This window comes from Nerophis lumbriciformis, linkage group LG38 (assembly GCF_033978685.3).
Source record: "Nerophis lumbriciformis linkage group LG38, RoL_Nlum_v2.1, whole genome shotgun sequence".
NCBI classification, from domain to species: domain Eukaryota; kingdom Metazoa; phylum Chordata; class Actinopteri; order Syngnathiformes; family Syngnathidae; genus Nerophis; species Nerophis lumbriciformis.
In genome coordinates, this window is record NC_084585.2 from 2,106,320 (window position 1) to 2,128,089 (window position 21,770).

The 21,770-nt window shown below is 41.3% G+C and overlaps 2 protein-coding genes across 3 annotated transcripts in view; one reads left to right on the forward strand and one right to left on the reverse strand.

Moving 5' to 3' along the window:
• nudt2 (nudix (nucleoside diphosphate linked moiety X)-type motif 2) overlaps window positions 1-21,770 on the forward strand; it is a 298,883-nt gene that overhangs the window by 207,026 nt on the left and 70,087 nt on the right. The window lies entirely within an intron of this gene.
• Window positions 1-21,770, reverse strand: part of rhobtb3 (Rho related BTB domain containing 3) — a 118,213-nt gene that overhangs the window by 77,150 nt on the left and 19,293 nt on the right. The window contains exon 3 of the mRNA XM_061932249.2: window positions 10,483-10,675. Within this exon, the coding sequence (XP_061788233.2) occupies window positions 10,483-10,675 (193 nt within the window). The remainder of the gene's footprint in view (window positions 1-10,482; window positions 10,676-21,770) is intronic.

A 21,770-nucleotide genomic window follows, 5' to 3' on the forward strand; every position in this document is an offset into this window, starting at 1 on the left:
GATAGAAATGTGAATTTTAGGCACAGAATATTTTTTACAATTGAACAAGGCAGTAGATTATACAAGCTTGGACAGAAAGTTAATCATGACACCAATTTTTTTTTAATGGAATTGTTTAGTACTGTTTTACCATTTGTTTACTGTAAAAAGTGTTTATACTGTTTATACTTTCAATGAACAAATTGAAGTCTTGTGAAAGGTTGACAGGATAACTGGCATTAACTGTCAGAATAATTTCAAACTATTGAAGTTAGCTTACAGAATAAACATGTCAATCAACCCATATGATTTTTGCTGTAATATTTTTGTTTTGAAAAGTCACTGTGACTGATAGAAAAGTGATGGTTTTAGCAACATTTTAACCTGTCTGAATGCTAATAATCATTTTGCGTCGGGGGGGCGAAGCCTGAACCCCCCACCAGGACTTTGTCCTGGACCTACCGGGGCCTGCGGCCCCTGGACCCTGGCTACTAGGCTTTTCTGATTTCAAAAGTTGGCAGGTATGCTTCTTCATTCTCTAAACGCAATAATTTGGTTGAGAAAATGTTGACTTTCACAAATGAGCGAGTACTGAGACCGACTCAAGCTGAAGCCATTTGTGTTTCTGTAAACACTGAAGTGCGACGTCAGGTCAGGTTGCATTCACACAAGAAATCGCTTCCTTTTTTTTTTATAATGTGGATATAAAGGGATATAAACGTTTATGTCTCATTACTGTATAATTGTTTAATATTGGAAGGTAAACAACTTTGTTATCCTAATTAAATAAACCAAAATTAAAATGGACTCTCATTTCTGTAAGCAGAAATTTTACTTAAATAAATATTGAACAGTGTGGTTTTCGTCCTGGTCGTGGAACTGTGGACCAGCTCTATACTCTCGGCAGGGTCCTTGAGGGTGCATGGGAGTTTGCCCAACCAGTCTACATGTGCTTTGTGGACTTGGAGAAGGCATTCGACCGTGTACCCCGAGAAGTCCTGTGGGGAGTGCTCAGAGAGTATGGGGTAACGGACTGTCTTATTGTGGCAGTTCGCTCCCTGTATGATCAGTGTCAGAGCTTGGTCCGCATTGCCGGCAGTAAGTCGGACACGTTTCCAGTGAGGGTTGGACTCCGCCAAAGCTGCCCTTTGTCATCGATTCTGTTCATAACCTTTATGGACAGAATTTCTAGACGCAGTCAGGGCGTTGAGGGGATCTGGTTTGGTGGCTGCAGGATTAGGTCTCTGCTATTTGCAGATGATGTGGTCCTGATGGCTTCCTCTGGCCAAGATCTTCAGCTCTCGCTGGATCGGTTCGCAGCCGAGTGTGAAGCGACTGGGATGGGAATCAGCACCTCCAAGTCCGAGTCCATGGTTCTCGCCCGGAAAAGGGTGGAGTGCCATCTCCGGGTTGGGGAGGAGATCTTGCCCCAAGTGGAGGACTTCAAGTACCTCGGAGTCTTGTTCACGAGTGAGGGAAGAGTGGATCGTGAGATCGACAGGCGGATCGGTGCGGCGTCTTCAGTAATGCGGACGCTGTATCGATCCGTTGTGGTGAAGAAGGAGCTGAGCCGGAAGGCAAAGCTCTCGATTTACCGGTCGATCTACGTTCCCATCCTCACCTATGGTCAGGAGCTTTGGGTCATGACCGAAAGGACAAGATCACGGGTACAAGCGGCCCAAATGAGTTTCCTCCGCCGAGTGGCGGGGCTCTCCCTTAGAGATAGGGTGAGAAGCTCTGTCATTCGGGGGGAGCTCAAAGTAAAGCCGCTGCTCCTCCACATGGAGAGGAGCCAGATGAGGTGGTTCGGGCATCTGGTCAGGATGCCACCCGAACGCCTCCCTAGGAAGGTGTTTCGGGCACGTCCGACCGGTAGGAGGCCACGGGGAAGACCCAGGACACGCTGGGAAGACTATCTCTCCCGGCTGGCCTGGGAACGCCTCGGGATCCCCCGGGAGGAGCTGGACGAAGTGGCTGGGGAGAGGGAAGTCTGGGCTTCCCTGCTTAAGCTGCTGCCCCCGCGACCCGACCTCGGATAAGCGGAAGAAGATGGATGGATGGATGGATGGATAAATATTGAACATCTTAAAGTGCATTTTTCCCCAGTTGGAAGAACTAAGTTGGACGTTGTCTTTTGTTTTCTTGCCATCACGTGATCAGAGCATTCTCCCTCGTTTGTTTTTGTTGATGGGCTCATATTGCCAATCCCATTTTGGATTCCCACAACGGGACATTTGGCTGTGTGATCGTATTTTTTCCCTCCTAATTTTTGTTATATTGTTGTATGTGCTTCCTGTGTGCGTAAAGACAAAGATTGTGGACGACTGAAAAGAGGGCTCACTGCGTTCAGTTTATTCTACCATTAAATGTCCAAATTTACACTCCTGAGCGCGCTCTGAGGTCCGAGAGCCAGCTCCAGTTCGTGGTGCCCAAGACCAGACTTAATTCCAGGGGAGACAGGGCCTTCTCTGTGGTCGGCCCTAAGCTCTGGAACACTCTGACCCTCCATGTTCAAACTGCTCCTACAGTGGACTGTTTTAAGTCTCGTCTTAAGACCCACTTTTATTCTTTGGCTTCTAATACTATGTGAGTTGTGTTGTCCTCTGTGTTTTTTGGGGGTTTTTTTGTGGTTTTTTTTTTTTAATAAACTTTGATTTCTATTTACTGTTTTAATTGGTTTTTCCCTTTAAAATCGTTTTTAATCATATTTATTTTTATATTGTTTTTATATTGGTTCTATATGTATTTATTTTTTGTTTTTATTCAGTCATTGGTGGAGCTAAGGATAATATTTGATTATTGTTTTTAATATTGTTTTTAATATTGTTATGCAGCACTTTGGAAACATTTTTGTTGTTTAAATGTGCTATATAAATAAAGTGGATTGGATTGGATTGGATTAAATAAAAGTGTTCAGGTGCTGAGAGTGCTACACAGAGTGAGACGCCTTTCTCCCCGTATGAAGCGAGACACAAATAAACGTGAGGCTACACAAGTCTGATTGGCGAACATGTCTGTTGGTGACGGCAGACAACATTGGTTATTAAATTCTCTCCATGAGCTTCAAGAGGTAGTCACCTGAAATGGTTTTTGTCATGACTTGGTCTTGGGTGTGTGCTTTTCCGGGATGCAACGGAAAGTTGGCTCGGGCGAGACGGGAATGAAGGTACATGATTTATTAATTATTATCAAAAAAAAAGGAATAAATGAAAGCGTGCACAAACTATGAAATCAAAAGACTATAGCAAAAAGTACAAATGAAAAACACGCACAATGGCGGAGAACAAACTATGAAACCAAAAAGACTATAAACATGGAACAAAAACTTACTTGGCTTGGACAAAAATAGTTGCATGGAGAATGGACATGGAAAGAAGTATCAGGCATGGACAGAGCATAAATGTGGTGTGTGAATACGGGGATGTCGTCAGGACGAACAACAGAAAATGAAAAGCTTAAATAACACAGACATGATTAACGAAAACAGGTGCGTGACTCAAAACGTGAAACAGGTGCGTGATGTGACAGGTGAAAACTAATGGGTAATCATGCAAACAAGACAAGGGAGTGAAAAGACAGAAACTAAACAAAACATGACTTAAAACAAAACATGATTACACAGACATGACAGTTTTCACTTCACAGGTGTGCTTGAAGCTCATGGAGAGAATGCCAAGAGTGTGCAAAACAGTAATCAGAGCAAAGGGTGGCTATTTTGAAGAAACTAGAATATAAAACATGTTTTCGGTTATTTCACTTTTTTTTGTTAAATACATAACTCCTCATGTGTTCATTCATAGTTTTGATGTGACAATCTACAATGTAAATATTCCATCCATCCATCCATCTTCTTCCGCTTATCCGAGGTCGGGTCGCGGGGGCAGCAGCTTAAGCAGGGAAGCCCAGACTTCCCTCTCCCCAGCCACTTCGTCCAGCTCCTCCCGGGGGATCCCGAGGCGTTCCCAGGCCAGCCGGGAGACATAGTCTTCCCAGCGTGTCCTGGGTCTTCCCCGTGGCCTCCTACCGGTCGGACGTGCCCGAAACACCTTCCTAGGGAGGCGTTCGGGTGGCATCCTGACCAGATGCCCGAACCACCTCATCTGGCTCCTCTCCATGTGGAGGAGCAGCGGCTTTACTTTGAGCTCCCCCCGAATGACAGAGCTTCTCACCCTATCTCTAAGGGAGAGCCCCGCCACTCGGCGGAGGAAACTCATTTGGGCCGCTTGTACCCGTGATCTTGTCCTTTCGGTCATGACCCAAAGCTCATGACCATAGGTGAGGATGGGAACGTATATCGACCGGTAAATCGAGAGCTTTGCCTTCCGGCTCAGCTCCTTCTTCACTACAACGGATCGATACAGCGTCCGCATTACTGAAGATGCCGCACCGATCCGCCTGTCTATCTCACGATCCACTCTCCCCCCACTCGTGAACAAGACTCCGAGGTACTTGAACTCCTCCACTTGGGGCAAGATCTCCTCCCCAACCCGGAGATGGCACTCCACCCTTTTCCGGGAGAGAACCATGGACTTGGACTTGGAGGTGCTGATTCCCATCCCAGTCGCTTCACACTCGGCTGCGAACCGATCCAGTGAGAGCTGAAGATCTTGGCCGGAGGAAGCCATCAGGACCACATCATCTGCAAATAGCAGTGACCTAATCCTGCAGCCACCAAACCAGATCCCCTCAACGCCTTGACTGCGCCTAGAAATTCTGTCCATAAAGGTTATGAACAGAATCGGTGACAAAGGGCAGCCTTGGCGGAGTCCAACCCTCACTGGAAACGTGTCCGACTTACTGCCGGTAATGCGGACCAAGCTCTGGCACTGATCATACAGGGAGCGAACTGCCACAATAAGACAGTCCGTTACCCCATACTCTCTGAGCACTCCCCACAGGACTTCCCGGGGTACACGGTCGAATGCCTTCTCCAAGTCCACAAAGCACATGTAGACTGGTTGGGCAAACTCCCATGCACCCTCAAGGACCCTGCCGAGAGTATAGAGCTGGTCCACAGTTCCACGACCAGGACGAAAACCACACTGTTCCTCCTGAATCTGAGGTTCGACTATCCGGCGTAGCCTCCTCTCCAGTACACCTGAATAGACCTTACCGGGAAGGCTGAGGAGTGTGATCCCACGATAGTTGGAACACACCCTCCGGTTCCCCTTCTTAAAGAGAGGAACCACCACCCCGGTCTGCCAATCCAGAGGTACCGCCCCCGATGTCCACGCGATGTTGCAGAGTCTTGTCAACCAAGACAGCCCCACAACATCCAGAGCCTTAAGGAACTCCGGGCGGATCTCATCCACCCCCGGGGCCTTGCCACCGAGGAGCTTTTTAACTACCTCGGCAACCTCAGCCCCAGAAATAGGAGAGCCCACCACAGATTCCCCAGGCCCTGCTTCCTCATAGGAAGACTTGTATATGTTTTTTTCCTTTATTGTGCATTTTCGGCCGGTGCGACTTATACTCCGGAGCGACTTATACTCCGAAAAAGACGGTAACTACCGGCTCCCACCTACTGATGTGGAAGAATGTAACATGGTTACTCTGCTGAGCTCTAGACACAACAACGGCACATCATTTGCGGATTGTAATTACTGCTTTGCAAAAAAATATTTTTAACAAATAGGTGAAATGACATAATCTCCCACGGCACACCAGACTGTGCAGTGGTTGAAAAACACTGATCTAATGAATGAAGAAGACACTGATTTGCTATCATTTAAGAGGAGCTATGCTGAGCTACGTACACATGGGGAGCCAAGCGGCAGAATCAGACAGAAAATTAGTGGGATTATCTTGCAGGAGGAAAAGCGCCAGCAGAGAGAAAGAGAACAAAGAACAGAGGCAGAATGAATGAGCGGGACACAGCTAAGTGCTGAGGCATTTGATAAATCATACTGCTAATAACCTGCGGGCACTCAGCCAGAGCGACAGTGTGTGTGTGTGTGTGTGTGAGAGAAAATAAAAATGTGGGTGTATAAGCGTCTGTCAGGCTGTGACTTGGCACGCCAGTGTGGTGATTGCGTGCGCGCTGGCGTGCGTGTGCCCTTGGCTGAATCAGCGCGCTCGACGCCGGTTTAATGGCCGCTTTAATGCTCGTACTGCAGCACCGGGCGCCACAGCTGTGCCTTAAAGTCCAGCAGCGGGAAGCGCTCCCAGCTCAGCCGTGGCTCTCCGCAGTCACGTGGGGATAGTGTCAACACACTCACGGCAGCAGGCAGCAGGCAGAGAAATAAACCACCACAAACACAGCTCCCGGTGCAGCTCCACTTAAGTCTGCAACGCCGCTCTGACAGGATCTCAAAGAATGTCGAGCAGAAAAGCTAAAAATACAACTCTGTGCATTTCAGTGGCTTGTTTACACAGAGCGGAGTCAATGAGGGTCACGGCGTCTGCGAATATTCGCTCACTTGGCACGGTGGGAATGACACTCTCGTGAAAGCCGGCTCCATCAGCTGCAGCAGAAATGATTGAGTTTGTAATATCAGTCAAAGGTAACTAACACGTCACCTGCTGTAGGTCAGTGATGTGCCCATCGATACTGTAATATCACCCATACAGGATCTTTATGCTCTAATATGCATTCGCCAATCAAAATATCGATACTTTCAATACCGCCACCACCAATACTGAAAAGTCAAAGTCTGCAGGGGTCATGTTGAAAATGCTAAAAACAGATATCGTGTCAGCTTTGTATTTTCGGTGACTATAAGTATATTATTGTTAGTTAGATTGTCCTAATACACACCATCTATTTGACTTTTTTCTTACATTTTACTGTTGCATTTTTCCCCATATAAGAATAGAATAAAAAATATATAAAAATACCATGGTGTAATTGCATAACCCAATATGTCTGCCTATAGGAAAATATTAATGTTCAGTTACACATTCAACAGTTTATTATGATTATTGGATTTGTTCTAATCACTTCATAAATTAGTATTATTTCAGTTTTCATTTAACAAAGTAAACTTTGTTCATAATGTAGGTATATTTTATTTTTTATTTTGAGAGCCTCTAATATCTTAGTTTAGGAGTGTCTAAACATTTCCTACCAAGGGCCGCATATTGAAAAGTCAAGTGTGGGGGGGCTACTTTAATATGTATTTTAAATTTTTTCTTAAATGCTAAAAACATACACACACATACAGTATATATATATACACATATACATACACATTTATATAAATACATATATATACATATACATGTTTACATACATACACATATACATAGAAATATATATATATATATATACAGGTAAAAGCCAGTAAATTAGAATATTTTGAAAAACTTGATTTATTTCAGTAATTGCATTCAAAAGGTGTAACTTGTACATTATATTTATTCATTGCACACAGACTGATGCATTCAAATGTTTATTTCATTTAATTTTGATGATTTGAAGTGGCAACAAATGAAAATCCAAAATTCCGTGTGTCACAAAATTAGAATATTACTTAAGGCTAATACAAAAAAGGGATTTTTAGAAATGTTGGCCAACTGAAAAGTATGAAAATGAAAAATATGAGCATGTACAATACTCAATACTTGGTTGGAGCTCCTTTTGCCTCAATTACTGCGTTAATGCGGCGTGGCATGGAGTCGATGAGTTTCTGGCACTGCTCAGGTGTTATGAGAGCCCAGGTTGCTCTGATAGTGGCCTTCAACTCTTCTGCGTTTTTGGGTCTGGCATTCTGCATCTTCCTTTTCACAATACCCCACAGATTTTCTATGGGGCTAAGGTCAGGGGAGTTGGCGGGCCAATTTAGAACAGAAATACCATGGTCCGTAAACCAGGCACGGGTAGATTTTGCGCCAAGTCCTGTTGGAACTTGAAATCTCCATCTCCATAGAGCAGGTCAGCAGCAGGAAGCATGAAGTGCTCTAAAACTTGCTGGTAGACGGCTGTGTTGACCCTGGATCTCAGGAAACAGAGTGGACCGACACCAGCTGGACTGCTGCTGAGTGGTCCAAAGTCATGTTTTCTGACGAAAGCAAATTTTGCATTTCCTTTGGAAATCGAGGTCCCAGAGTCTGGAGGAAGACAGGAGAAGCACAGGATCCACGTTGCCTGAAGTCTAGTGTAAAGTTTCCACCATCAGTGATGGTTTGGGGTGCCATGTCATCTGCTGGTGTCGGTCCACTCTGTTTCCTGAGATCCAGGGTCAACGCAGCCATCTACCAGCAAGTTTTAGAGCACTTCATGCTTCCTGCTGCTGACCTGCTCTATGGAGATGGAGATTTCAAGTTCCAACAGGACTTGGCGCCTGCACACAGCGCAAAATCTACCCGTGCCTGGTTTACGGACCATGGTATTTCTGTTCTAAATTGGCCCGCCAACTCCCCTGACCTTAGCCCCATAGAAAATCTGTGGGGTATTGTGAAAAGGAAGATGCAGAATGCCAGACCCAAAAACGCAGAAGAGTTGAAGGCCACTATCAGAGCAACCTGGGCTCTCATAACACCTGAGCAGTGCCAGAAACTCATCGACTCCATGCCACGCCGCATTAACGCAGTAATTGAGACAAAAGGAGCTCCAACCAAGTATTGAGTATTGTACATGCTCATATTTTTCATTTTCATACTTTTCAGTTGGCCAACATTTCTAAAAATCCCTTTTTTGTATTAGCCTTAAGTAATATTCTAATTTTGTGACACACAGAATTTTGGATTTTCATTTGTTGCCACTTCAAATCATCAAAATTAAATGAAATAAACATTTGAATGCATCAGTCTGTGTGCAATGAATAAATATAATGTACAAGTTACACCTTTTGAATGCAATTACTGAAATAAATCAAGTTTTTCAAAATATTCTAATTTACTGGCTTTTACCTGTACATACATACATATATACCTACATACATATATATTAGGGCTGCAACTAACGATTCATTTGATAATCGATTAATCTGTCGATTATTACTTCGATCAATCGATTAATAATCGGATAAAGGAGACAAACTACATTTCTATCCTTTCCAGTATTTTATTGAAAAAAACCAGCATACTGGTGCCATGTTCTTTCAATTTGCCAAATAAAACAAGGAAAATGTTACAAAAATGCACACTTTTGACACCCCTGCTATAGATAATAACAAATTAAATCGTTAAATCTATGGATAAAAAGCGGAGCCTGACAACGCATGTGCGTTTAACACAACTCTCTCTCTCTCTCTGTCTCTGCCCCTCCCTCACCAATGCTGCTGCGCGCACAACTTATTGTGTTTTTAACCTTCTTAACCCTGAACGTACATTGAAAAGACACGCAACCCTAACTCAAAATGCCGGACATTTGAGGCATTTAAGAAACACCGCCCGACAGCCCCTCAAAAGAGGACATGTCCGGTGAAAAGAGGACGTATGGTCAGGACCGAGCTCCGTCGCTGCTAGCATGCCATCACCGGACATGTCCTCTTTTGCTAGCATGCTAGCAGCTAACGGGCTAGGATAGACTGACCATACGTCCTCTTTTCACCGGACATGTCCTCTTTTGCGGAGCTGTCAGGGCGGAGTCTCTTAAATGCCTCAAATGTCCGGCATTTTGAGTATTGTTTACTCAACGTGCGTTACGCTACTTAATATGTCCGTGTGGACACTCGTTCGGCACACCTCCGCACCGAAACGAAACCCCCGTACCGAAACGGTTCGATACAAATACACGTATCGTTACAACCCTATTATTTTGATTATTGTTTCTAAGCTGTTTGTAAATGTCGCAGTTTATAAATAAAAGTAAGGGGGGGGGGGGGGGGAAACGTAGCCTGTGCGCATGCGCATAGCATAGATCCAACGAATCGATGACTAAATTAACCGCCAACTATTTTTATAATCGATTTTAATCAATTTAATCGATTAGTTGTTGCAGCCCTAATACATATATATACATACATACATACATATATATATACATACATATATACATATATATATATATATACATACATATATACATGCATACATACATACATACATACATACACACATACATACATACATATATATGTGACTTAATATATTATTATTATTTGTTTAAAATGTTCAGCTTTTTCTCATTATATTCCGATTTTTTTCAAAAAATGTTTTACCTTTTACCCTATTTTTTTTTAGAAAGATATATTATTTGAAAATACACAATTTTACAGACACCTTAGGTATATTTGCACAATGTATCGGTATCGGATCGTTATGGCCAATACCAGCCTGAATTTTACTTGGTATCGGATCGGGGGAAAAAATCGGTGGTATGGCACATCACTACTGTAGACAATGTGTATATTGTATTGTCATTCAAAAGCACTTTAATGGCTTGCTCATCGGTCACATTTTCTTTTCAAGTCAAACCTGCAGTAAAATAGGAATATGCTAATTTATTTGAGGATGTGCTAGAGGCCACAAGGAGAACATACTCAGAAGGCTGACAAAGTCGATTTTTTTGCTGACATAAGCAGATTCAACAAAACTAAACAAAATAGCACTTATCCTCACCATTCAGCCGAGCGCCGACTGCAACCAGGATGACGGGCACGCCCCAGTGCCTCAAGAGTGGGCGGAGCCTCGGAGCGTAACCATTCCTGAGCTGTTGGAAGGTCAGCTTGTCCGTCACGGAATACTTAATGACCAGGATGTCCGCCTGCTCAAGAACTTTCCGCACGCTGGCCCACTCGCTGTCCAACAGGTCCTGGAGAGGAAGAAAGACACGTCCCCTCAATAGGTCTCATCTTAGTATGAATACAAGCCATAAAGCTGGGATGTTCAACCAAACTGTTTTGAGGGTCACTGCGGATTTCTCCCTTTATTTTGTATAATCCAGAGAACCAGCGTCTTTGATAGTAGACATTTGATGTCTGTCTAGTTTGTTAGAGTTACAGGAGCGCTTTGCTGCAGGACTTTCTTCAAAAAAGCTAGTCAAAGATCATTTATATGACAGCACTGTAGTGTTTTTAATCATCTCTCACAGGTTTGTTGAACTGAACTCGCAGGACTCCAGTTGAATAGCCCACATGATGAAAAAGAGAATGAAAAAGTAGAAGTGCCTCCTTAAAACTCATCTATTTACTCTTGCTTTTAAATAGACTTTTTTAGACCAGTTCTCCTTTCTGCCCCCCTCTCCTGCATGGAGAGGTTACCAGGTCGCTCTGCAGAGGTACCAGTCTGGAGAAGGCGCGAGTGGGGCTGGACAATATGGCTAAAAACTGTATCATACCTGCCAACTTTTGAAATCAGAAAAACCTAGTAGCCAGGGTCCAGGGGCCGCAGGCCCCGGTAGGTCCAGGACAAAGTCCTGGTGGGGGGTTCAGGCTTCGCCTCCCGACGCAAAATGATTATTAGCATTCAGACAGGTTAAAATGTTGCTAAAACCATCACTTTTCTATCAGTCACAGTGACTTTTCAAAACAAAAATATTACAGCAAAAATCATATGGGTTGACACTGAATAATGTTTGATGTTTTGGTTCGACCACATCCATATTTTTTGGCGATTTTCGAGTCGGGAAACATTTTCCGAAATAACTGTCCCATGTGATCAGCCAGTGCGATTGGAAGTCCATGCTCAATTATTGCCTGCGTAAAGAAAACTTCGGCATTCATCACATCCAAAGAATCTGTTTGGGCGACGAAAAACGTTGAAAGTTTTCCACTTGTATCGCTAGCAACGGCATTAGACTTGTGTTTTTTTGTCCCAACGTGGTCTTTTACATGGCTAATTCCTCCGTGTCCGATCGAAAAATCTTGTCTGCACAAGGTGCAATTCGCGTAGTTTTCACCCTTTTTGGAACGGATAATTATTCCCGGATAGGCTTTTGAATATTCTTCACGGAATGACTGCAGTTTTCTTTTCGGTTTAAGACTCGTTTGCCATTTTTCTCCGGCTGATTCCATGATCGTTCGCTCGTTTGGAAACAATGGCAACTGGTGCCTCGTGCTTGGCAGCGGTGCTATAAATAGCCTCGCGCATGGCATTCGGAATGGCTCGATAGGAAGTTACGGGAAGCAGTGTCGATTGTCATTGTTGTTACGTGATTTCGTGAATAAAACTTAAAAAAATATTTATTTTTTTTAATTAATGAAAAACCGTATTTTTTATCACTGCAACCGTAACCCGGAATAGGTTGATGAAAACCGTACTAATTACGGGAAAACCGGAGTAGTTGGCAGGTATGCTGTATCTCGATATACGTTTTTTATATTGATCAATAATTAGTGATATTTTTTATGACTTATTTAAGCCTGCCAATGAATACAGTAATACAATTTCCAACTTACCAAGGGTGCTATTTACCAGTGGAGAAGGTGTCTGGTAAAATAATTAAAGTAAATTTGAAGGTAGTTGCAATTTCCAGACACTAGATGGCAGTAGCATGTACGCTATTTAACACTGAGTAGTTTGGGAAGCTGCTCATTAAACCGACACGTTGCAAGAGTCAGGATGTTGCCGCACCATCTGCATTAAAACCAACCAAACTAAAGACAAATTTCTGTTATTGAGTTGACGTATCAATATATCACAGTTTCTCTTCTCACTCCATGCAGAGAATCCACAGCGAGGATCAAAAAATGGTAAATATTACCAAACTTCCAGAGCTTAACTTCCCGTGGTAAATTTCCGGAAAGTTTCCGGAAATTTACCGGAAACTCTCCACCAACGTTCCCTCTAAGGTGCGCGCCTGCGCAATTGCGCACTGCTCAAGCGTCCTCTGCGCACAGCAAATATATGCCGCGCACCAAATCAAACCCATCTGAATTCTAAACAAAATAAACACATTTATTGTGTGTAATTTTGCAATGCAACTCTGAGTGACAGTGACAACAAGCGGCCCTAACGGTGTTCGTCAACACCGTTCAATTGAACACTGTTCAATTATTGTAACGTCTATCGAGATGCTTCGAGGACAGGAATTGTATCGATCACTTTATTGAGCAAAACTGTTTATATTGGGCCATAACCACACCAAAAACATGAGTAAAACACTTCTATCTCGAAAAACTAGTCATTTTCTGCCGTATAAAGCAGGCCAAAAGCAACTTGTCATCTGTCACCAACACGCATACCACTAAGCCACTGGTGCGTTTATGGCCACACAAAAAGTCGGACAAGTCAAACACCACACAAAGTTACACTATGACTCCTCAGTCATACGTGTGCTTATTTTACTGTCATTTATTATTAATGTTAATTTATTGATATTAATCATGGAATGCTGTTACTAGAGAAAGTTACACACTTCATCCTATGCTTACATTTCATTGTGCAACATGAGGATGTTTAAATGTGATCTCTGAAAGGGGTACAAATGATTTCCAAAGCAGGACCCCCACCCAGACATATTGTACAATACTAATCCATAGCTTATGAAAAACAACATTTCTTTTATTTTCATTACAAGTGGGCCAAATCCCTAATATTACTAAATAATGTCATGAAAATGACTCCTCTCATTTGAGTGTTATTATAAAAGATTGGTTTGAGACAGGTGTGCTGCTGGTATTGCCAGGTGTGATGTTGCTCACATGTGCTCCACTCAATGCTCAGGGAGTTTTTGTGTTTGCTCACACACATGAACAATTAGAGGGAACATTGCTCTCCACCCCTTTGCAAACCTATTTACAATATTAACTATGAACAATAAAACACTGAATATTAACAACAAATGAACATCGCTCCTCTTTTACCTCTCAGACCAAGCAAAACATAAAAATGTAACAAACAGCAAAATATGACTGCAAAGTATAATAAACACCTACAATATGATTCATTATCACGTACAAATCTGCTTCCGCATCGGTTTCTGACACAGGCGTTTGGGGCTGGATGCTCTGAAAACAAACCCCGCCCACTCTGCTTTGTTCCTGGTCTGAGCTGCTGTGACCTAGATGACCCTAATAACTCCTATAACACTCAAAAGTGCAGATTTCAAAAATTGAAATACTTTCTATAGTTGAAGACTCACGGTCATTTAAAAACAGCACTGTACATCATAATGGCGGCGACAGTTTTGATGGTAAAGGTCTAAAAAAATAATGTAGAACGTCCGGTGGGCCGGATTGAAAGTCTTAATGGGCCGCATGTGGCCCGAGGGCCGTATTTTGCCCAGATCTGAGCTACAGCAACACCTCACAAAAATGTGCAACTACCAAAAAAGAGAGGACTTAAAAGAGTGCCTTGAGGAACGCCTCAGTCACGTAAATCCCAGGTTTGGACCCAAGTGTTCTATGTTTGCTAGCAGGGTTAAAATGTCAATGCAAGGATCTACCAATGCGTTTACAGTGGCCCAAGTTCTCTTACACAACAGTAAGGCTGAAACGACGCGTCGACGTAGTCGACGTCATCGGTTACGTAAATACGTCGACGCCATTTTTGTGCGTCGATGCGTCGCATATTTACGTCACACTACTGTCATGGCGGATCGCAAAGCAGACAGTGCGAGCGAGGGGGAAAAAGCACGGCAAAAGTCATCAAAAGTGTGGGAGTATTTCAATAAACGGCCTAATAATGTTGTTGTATGCACACTGTGTCGAGCGGAAATGGCCTATCATAGCAGCACAAATGCTATGAACGAACATTTGAAAAGAAAACCGACAGCGTTCTTGCCATCACCATCAACTAGTCAATCGTCCGCGTGAGTATACGTTGTCATCATTACACAAAAACATGAATGTGTCATTTGTATCTGCGTTGTAAATTCATAAACTAAAGCACCGTTTCGCTCTGAGAGGTGCGTTTGGCCTGCCTGTTCAGTGTTTACAAAGACGCGCTCCTCTTTAACGCTGTGGAGAGGCGGGGCCGGCGAGCGAGCGACGAGGTGGGGCGCGCCGGGAGCGACGCCGCAATCCGCGCACCTGGGCACGATCATCCAATCTCCTCTCGCTGAAGAAAAGGGGAGCAGCAGAGAGAGAGGGAAGAGAGACTGGAAGGAGCCAGAGTGAAGCTGACGTGGAGCGAGAGAGGAGGAGAGACAGAGACAGGGGACAACGAGCGAGCGAGGAAGAGGAGCTGAAAAGCGAGGAAAGAAAGAGAAAAGAGTTGGAAGAGAAAATACTTTGTGTAAAATTAAAAGATTGTAAACCTGGCAAAGCCGTCTGGCGTTCAGTCTGTCGGTCCTGAAAGAACCCCACGGCACAAGACGTGTCACAAACGCTAACGTTAATTAGTTGTGCAAATACCTTTTACAACATTAACAGTTACATATACTATGTACAAACCAACAATTAACTTTCACTTTAATCATACTATCATTGTTGTGTTATTAAGCAAAATAAGCAATACTTTTACTTTTGTTGAAATGTTTACACTGTTGTTACAGAATATTTCGTTTTGTACTTTTTTGTATTGGATGTTTATCATTATTTTTGCACATTTTAGCAAATAAGCAATACTTTTACTTTTGTTGAAATGTTTACACTGTTGTTACAGAATATTTCCATTTTGCACTTTTTGGTATTGGATGTTTATCTTTATTTTTGCACATTTTTAAGCAAAATAAGCAATACTTTTACTTTTGAAATGCTTATACTATTGCAGAATATTAAGATTTGCACTGGATGTTTCCTTTCATATTTGCACATTAAAAAGCAAATAAGCTACTTTTAATTTTGTTAAATGTTAAAAGTTTTAAATGTTTACATTGTTACAGAATATTTTGTCATGTTGTTGTCAATGTTGACTGAGTGGCCATACTTTTTTTTTTTGGTAAATAAAAGCCATGCCTTTTGAAAAAACTGGCCTACATTTATTTTTTCATCTTCATTTTAAATAAAAAAAAATAATCGGTAAAAGGAAAAATAATCTATAGATTAATCGAAAAAAATAATCTATAGATTAACCGATTAATCGGAAAAAAAAATCTATAGATTAATCGATAGAAAAATAATCGTTAACTGCAGCCTTACACAACAGGAACACTCTCGACTTTTTGGGAATTTTTTGCAAAAAAGTTTGTCTATCAAGTTTTGAACTGGACTCGGGCCTTTAAGGTGGCAATCCCCAGCCGGATTCGGCCCCCGGGCCACGAGTTGAATAGCTCTGTCCTGCAGTATGTGAGGCGAGCAGCCACCAATCAACTTGATTCTTCTCAAAGAGCAAGCAAATCCTGGAGAAGTCTTGAAAGTCATTTGAATAAAAACAAAGACGCTGGTTGGAGTGACAGCTCCACAATAGCGCACAAAAAAACATGTCTCTATTTCATATGCAGTTAGGAACAAAAGTCAATTTGTTCTTTTTTTAGTAAAGTGGGAACTGCAATCAACGCTTGGGAAGCAAGTGGCCATGGAATTAAAGCTGTTACAAGCAAGCAGTGTGCTAATAAGTAACTATATCAGTGTGGTGCGCCTTTTTATGGTGCTGGGATTACGTCCGCCAAGGTACGCTTTTTATCCTACTTTCTTTGTGAGCAGGGCTATGAAAAAAGACTTGCACAAAACATTTTAAATAAGATCGAGGAAACAAACGGGAATCATTTTTTGTGGCATATTTTTTTAACTTTGTAAGATTGAGTATTTTCCCTTTCGCTGAGAGTATTACATTTAAGCCATGAAATACAGACTGCCTTGAAAAAACCCTGCATATATCTAAGAAGGTTCTAAGCCATATTGGGATTGTTTAACCTTCTAAAAATGCTGTACTCCACAAGACCAGGTATCAGAATTTGTCGATGCATTCCCTACTGTTTTCTGAATTCAAACAGGAAAGCACCAACTTAAAGTGCTTTGAAGTAAGAGCTGTTTCTCGGCTAATTGTTATGTTTTAGGTTGCAGGCCTAAATTGAAGTTACAAACAGAGGTGGGTAGAGTAGCCAGAAATTGTACTCAAGTAAGAGTACTGTTACTTTAGAGATTTATTACTCAAGTAAAAGTAAGGTGTAGTCACCCAAATATTTACTTGAGTAAAAGTAAAAAGTATGTTGTGAAAAAACTACTCAAGTACTGAGTAACTGATGAGTAACATACACACTCATATATATATATATATATATATATATATATATATATATATATATATATATATACACACACATATATATATATATATATACCGTATTTTCCGCACTATTAGCCGCACCTAAAAATCACAAATTTACTCAAAAGCTGACAGTGCGGCTTTTAACCCGGTGCGCTTTATATATGGATTAATATTACGATTCATTTTCATAAAGTTTCGATCCCGCAACTTCGGTAAACAGCCGCCATCTTTTTTCCCGGTAGAACAGGAAGCGCTTCTTCTTCTACGCAAGCAACCGCCAAGGTAAGCACCCGCCCCCATAGAACAGGAAGCGCTTCTTCTTCTACTGTAAGCAACCACCCGCCCGCGTAGAAGAAGAAAAAGCGCGCGGATATACCGTACGTTTCATTTCCTTTGTGTGTTTACATCTGTAAAGACCACAAAATGGCTCCTACTAAGCGTCAGGGATCCGGTTCATGAAAAGACGCAATCTCTCCATCCGCACACGGATTACTATTTCACAGCAACTGATATTCCTGTGAACCGCACTGTGGATACAACGGGAGCACGTACGGTGAATATTCGCACCACAGGGAATGAGAAGTCATCCTTCACTGTGGTTCTAGCTTGCCATGCTAATGGCCAGAAACTTCCACCCATGGTGATATTCAAAAGGAAGACCTTGCCAAAAGAGACCTTTCCAGCCGGCGTCATCATAAAAGCTAACTCGAAGGGATGGATGAAGAAAAGATGAGCGAGTGGTTAAGGTAAGTTTAAGTTTACGCGAAGAGGCCGGGTGGCTTTTTTCACGCAGCTCTGTCCATGTTGATATACGTATGTTTGTGATTGCACATTTGCGTACATTTTGGGAGTGAACAGAGTTGTTAGAACGCTGGTTTTTAATATATTATTAAAGTTTGACTGACCTATCTGACTGTTTTTTTGACATTCCTTTAGCGCAGTTAGATGCGGCTTACAACACGGGGCGGCTTATAGGTGGACAAAGTTTTGAAATATGCCGTTCATTGAAGGCGCGGCTTTTAACCCAGGGCGCCTTATGGTGCGGAAAATACGGTATATATATATATATATATATATATATATATACACACACATATATATATGTATACATACATTGATATATACAGTATATAATTTATATTTATTTATTTTGCCGTTTTTGTTTACATGTTAAAGGTGTTTTAATGAATATACATGCATGTTTAACACATATATATTCCTTTCTTTCATGAAAACAAGAATATAAGTTGGTGTATTACCTGATTCTGATGACTTGCATTGATTGTAATCAGACAGTAGTGATGATAACGTCCACGTTTTCAAATGGAGGAGGAAAAAAGTTCCTCCTTTCTGTCTAATACCACATGAAAGTGGTTGGTTTTTGGCTTCTTATTTGTCCAGCTTCCATATTCGTTTTTATACACTTTACAAGAAATACATTGGCGGCAAACTCCGTAGCTTGCTAGCTTGCTAGCTTGTTTGCACTGGCTTTCGGAGACTCTTATTTTGAAAGCGTAGGCGTAGGCTTTTGACGGGATGTACGGTTAAAATAAAAAAGGGTCTTTTTTCCTTCACACTTTTGATTGATTGATTGGAACTTTTATTATTAGATTGCACAGTACAGTACATATTCCGTACGATTGACCACTAAATGGTAACACCCCAATACGTTTTTCAACTTGTTTAAGTCAGGTCATGTGACCGCCTGGCTCTGTTTGATTGGTCCAACGTCACCAGTGACTGCATCTGATTGGTGGAACGAAGTGAAACGTCACCAGTAAGGCAGGCACTTTGAAGGTCTGTCTGACAGACCAAAACAAACAAAGCGTGCATTAACAGATCGATAAAAATTAGTAGCGAGTAGCGAGCTGAATGTAGATAAAAGTAGCGGAGTAAAAGTAGCGTTTCTTCTCTATAAATATACTCAAGTAAAAGTAAAAGTATGTTGCATTAAAACTACTCTTAGAAGTACAATTTATCCCAAAAGTTACTCAAGTAGATGTAACGGAGTAAATGTAGCGCGTTACTACCCACCTCTGGTTACAAATAGCTAGAGGTTGACACACCATAGATTTCCAAGCATGGGAAGGAAGAATGTGAGTGTGAAGGACAGTGCTGAGAAGATATAGCGGGTGATCTTCATTGAATTAAAGAAAGAAATCATACAAAACACGACCAAGTGTGTAGTCCACTTGACGAAGCAGTACTAGGCTACGGTCACAATGCGGGGTGGGATGTCCAATTCAGATTTTTTTTGTCAAATCCGATTTTTTTTGTAGTCTTTTATATCAGTGGTCCCCAACCACCAGGCAGCAGCTGGGTACCAATCGATCCACGGACCGGTACCGGGCCAGACAAGAATTAAAAATAAATAAAATAAATACATTTTATTAAATCAACATAAAAAACACAAGATACACTTACAATTAGTACACCAACCCAAAAAAAACTCCCTCCCCCATTTACACTCATTCACACTCAATCGCACTGTTATTAATATTTCTGGTTCCTAAATTATATATCAATATGGATCATTACAGTCTGCAGGAATACAGTCCGTAAGCACACATGATTGTATTTTTTTATGACAAGAAACCCCCCCGTGGGACAAATATTCAAGTGTTGACCGGTCCGCAGTCACAAAAAGGTTGGGGACCACTGGTTTGTATTACAAAAAATGTCTAATGTAAACACACAATCTCCCAGCAGGCACAAATCAAATCAACTTTATTTATAAAGCACATTTAAAATTTACCACAGGGGTAGCCAAAGTGCTGTACAATGGACAGGTTAAAAGCTAAAACGAGTACCGAGCAAACACAACACAACACAAACAGAACACGATAAAAAATAAATAAATAAAATAGAATAAATAAAAACATAAAAATATAAAAACAGGTTCACAGCAGGTGTATTATGGGGCGCCATTGCAGGATGGATATCACTCAGTGTTAAAAGCCATGGAATAAAAGTATGTTTTTAAGAGAGATTTAAAAACAGGAAGAGAGGAGGCTTGTCTAACACTCAGGGGTAGGTCGTTCCAGAGCTTGGGAGCAGCAACGGCGAAAGCTCTGTCACCTCTAGCTCTGTCACAAGACATTGAAACAACGTTGAGAACTTGTTGAATTAGGACATGGCGTTGAGCAACTCAAACGTTGAAACAACATGCTTTTTGACGACGTTTAATCAATGTTGGGCCCTGACATTGATTTGACCATTGAAATTTGGTCACTTCCCAACTAATATACTACAACACAAATGCAACGTGGAAAAACATGCTTTTTGACAACGTTTAATCAATGTTTGATTCTGACGTTGATTTGATCATTGAATTTTGGTCATTTTACAACTAATATTTTACAACACAAATACAACGTGGAAACAACATACTTTTTGTCGAGGTTTAATCAATTTTGGACTCTGACGTTGATTTGACCATTGAAATTTGGTCATTTCCCAACCAACAAGGTGTATCCAACAGTAGACATCAACGTTGTCTCAATTTACAAATACAACTATTTTGCAAGGTTGTTTAGGAGTCAGTTTTAAGAAACACGAACGTATAATCAAGGTTGTATCAATGTCTTGTGCCTGCTGGGCTGACCCGCATGACGTCATAACGCAGTGGTTCTCAAACTTTTTTTGTCATCCCCCACTTTGGACAAGGGGGAGTTTTCAAGCCCCACCTGCCCCCATCGCCCCAACAGAGCGCTAATGCCAAGCTTTAACATTTTCAAATTTATTGAACATCAAGTTGTATACATTCAAACTCAATAACATAAAATAACATCAAGTTCAATAATAAATAAAATAACCGTGCAGCAAAAAAAGTGTTATAACTTGCATCAAGTTCAATAATAAATTAAAAAAACTGTTATAACTTGCATCAAGTTCAATAATAAATCAAAAAAAGTGTTATAACTTGCATCACGTTTAATAATAAATCAAAAAAAGTGTTATAACTTGCATCAAGTTCAATAATAAATCAAATAAAAGTGTTATAACTTGCATCAAGTTCAATAATAAATCAAAAAAAGTGTTATAACTTGCATCAAGTTCAATAATAAATCAAATAAAAGTGTTATAACTTGCATCAAGTTCAATAATAAATCAAAAAAAGTGTTATAACTTGCATCACGTTCAATAATAAATCAAAAAAGTGTTATAACTTGCATCAAGTTCAATAATAAATCAAATAACTTGCATCAAGTTCAATAATAAATCAAAAAAAGTGTTATAACTTGCATCAAGTTCAATAATAAATAAAACAAAAATGTTATAACTTGCATCAAGTTCAATAATAAATTTAAAAAAGTGTTATAACTTGCATCAAGTTCAATAATACATCAAATAACTTGCATCAAGTTCAATAATAAATAAAATAAAAGTGCCACTTTGCAATCTTTGCAAAAAAAAAAAGGAGGAGCTATGCATTTGGCAAGACAGGGCAAGTGACAGCACTTTTCCCCGGGAGAGCCACCTTGCTTGACTGTGAAACAGCACGGCTGTATGATCAGCTCCCATTTCCTCACACAGTGCAGAGAACAGTCGCGCTTTCAGTGGTCGTGTTTTGATCAAATTGACCGCGCTCACAACATCTGTTAAAACCTCATTGAGTTCGGGGCTGAGCTGCCTTGACGTGAGTGCTTCCCGGTGAATGACACAGTGTGTGCCCGTCACATTTTTGTTTCTCTGCAGGCGCTGGCTCTGGCTCGACGCCCTTTGAAGTGCGAGTCACAAAAGTATATATTTGTGTAATTGTGGTCCACACATTAGCCTGCTACCAGTGTATAGAAAATGAAAGTATAGTAAAAAAA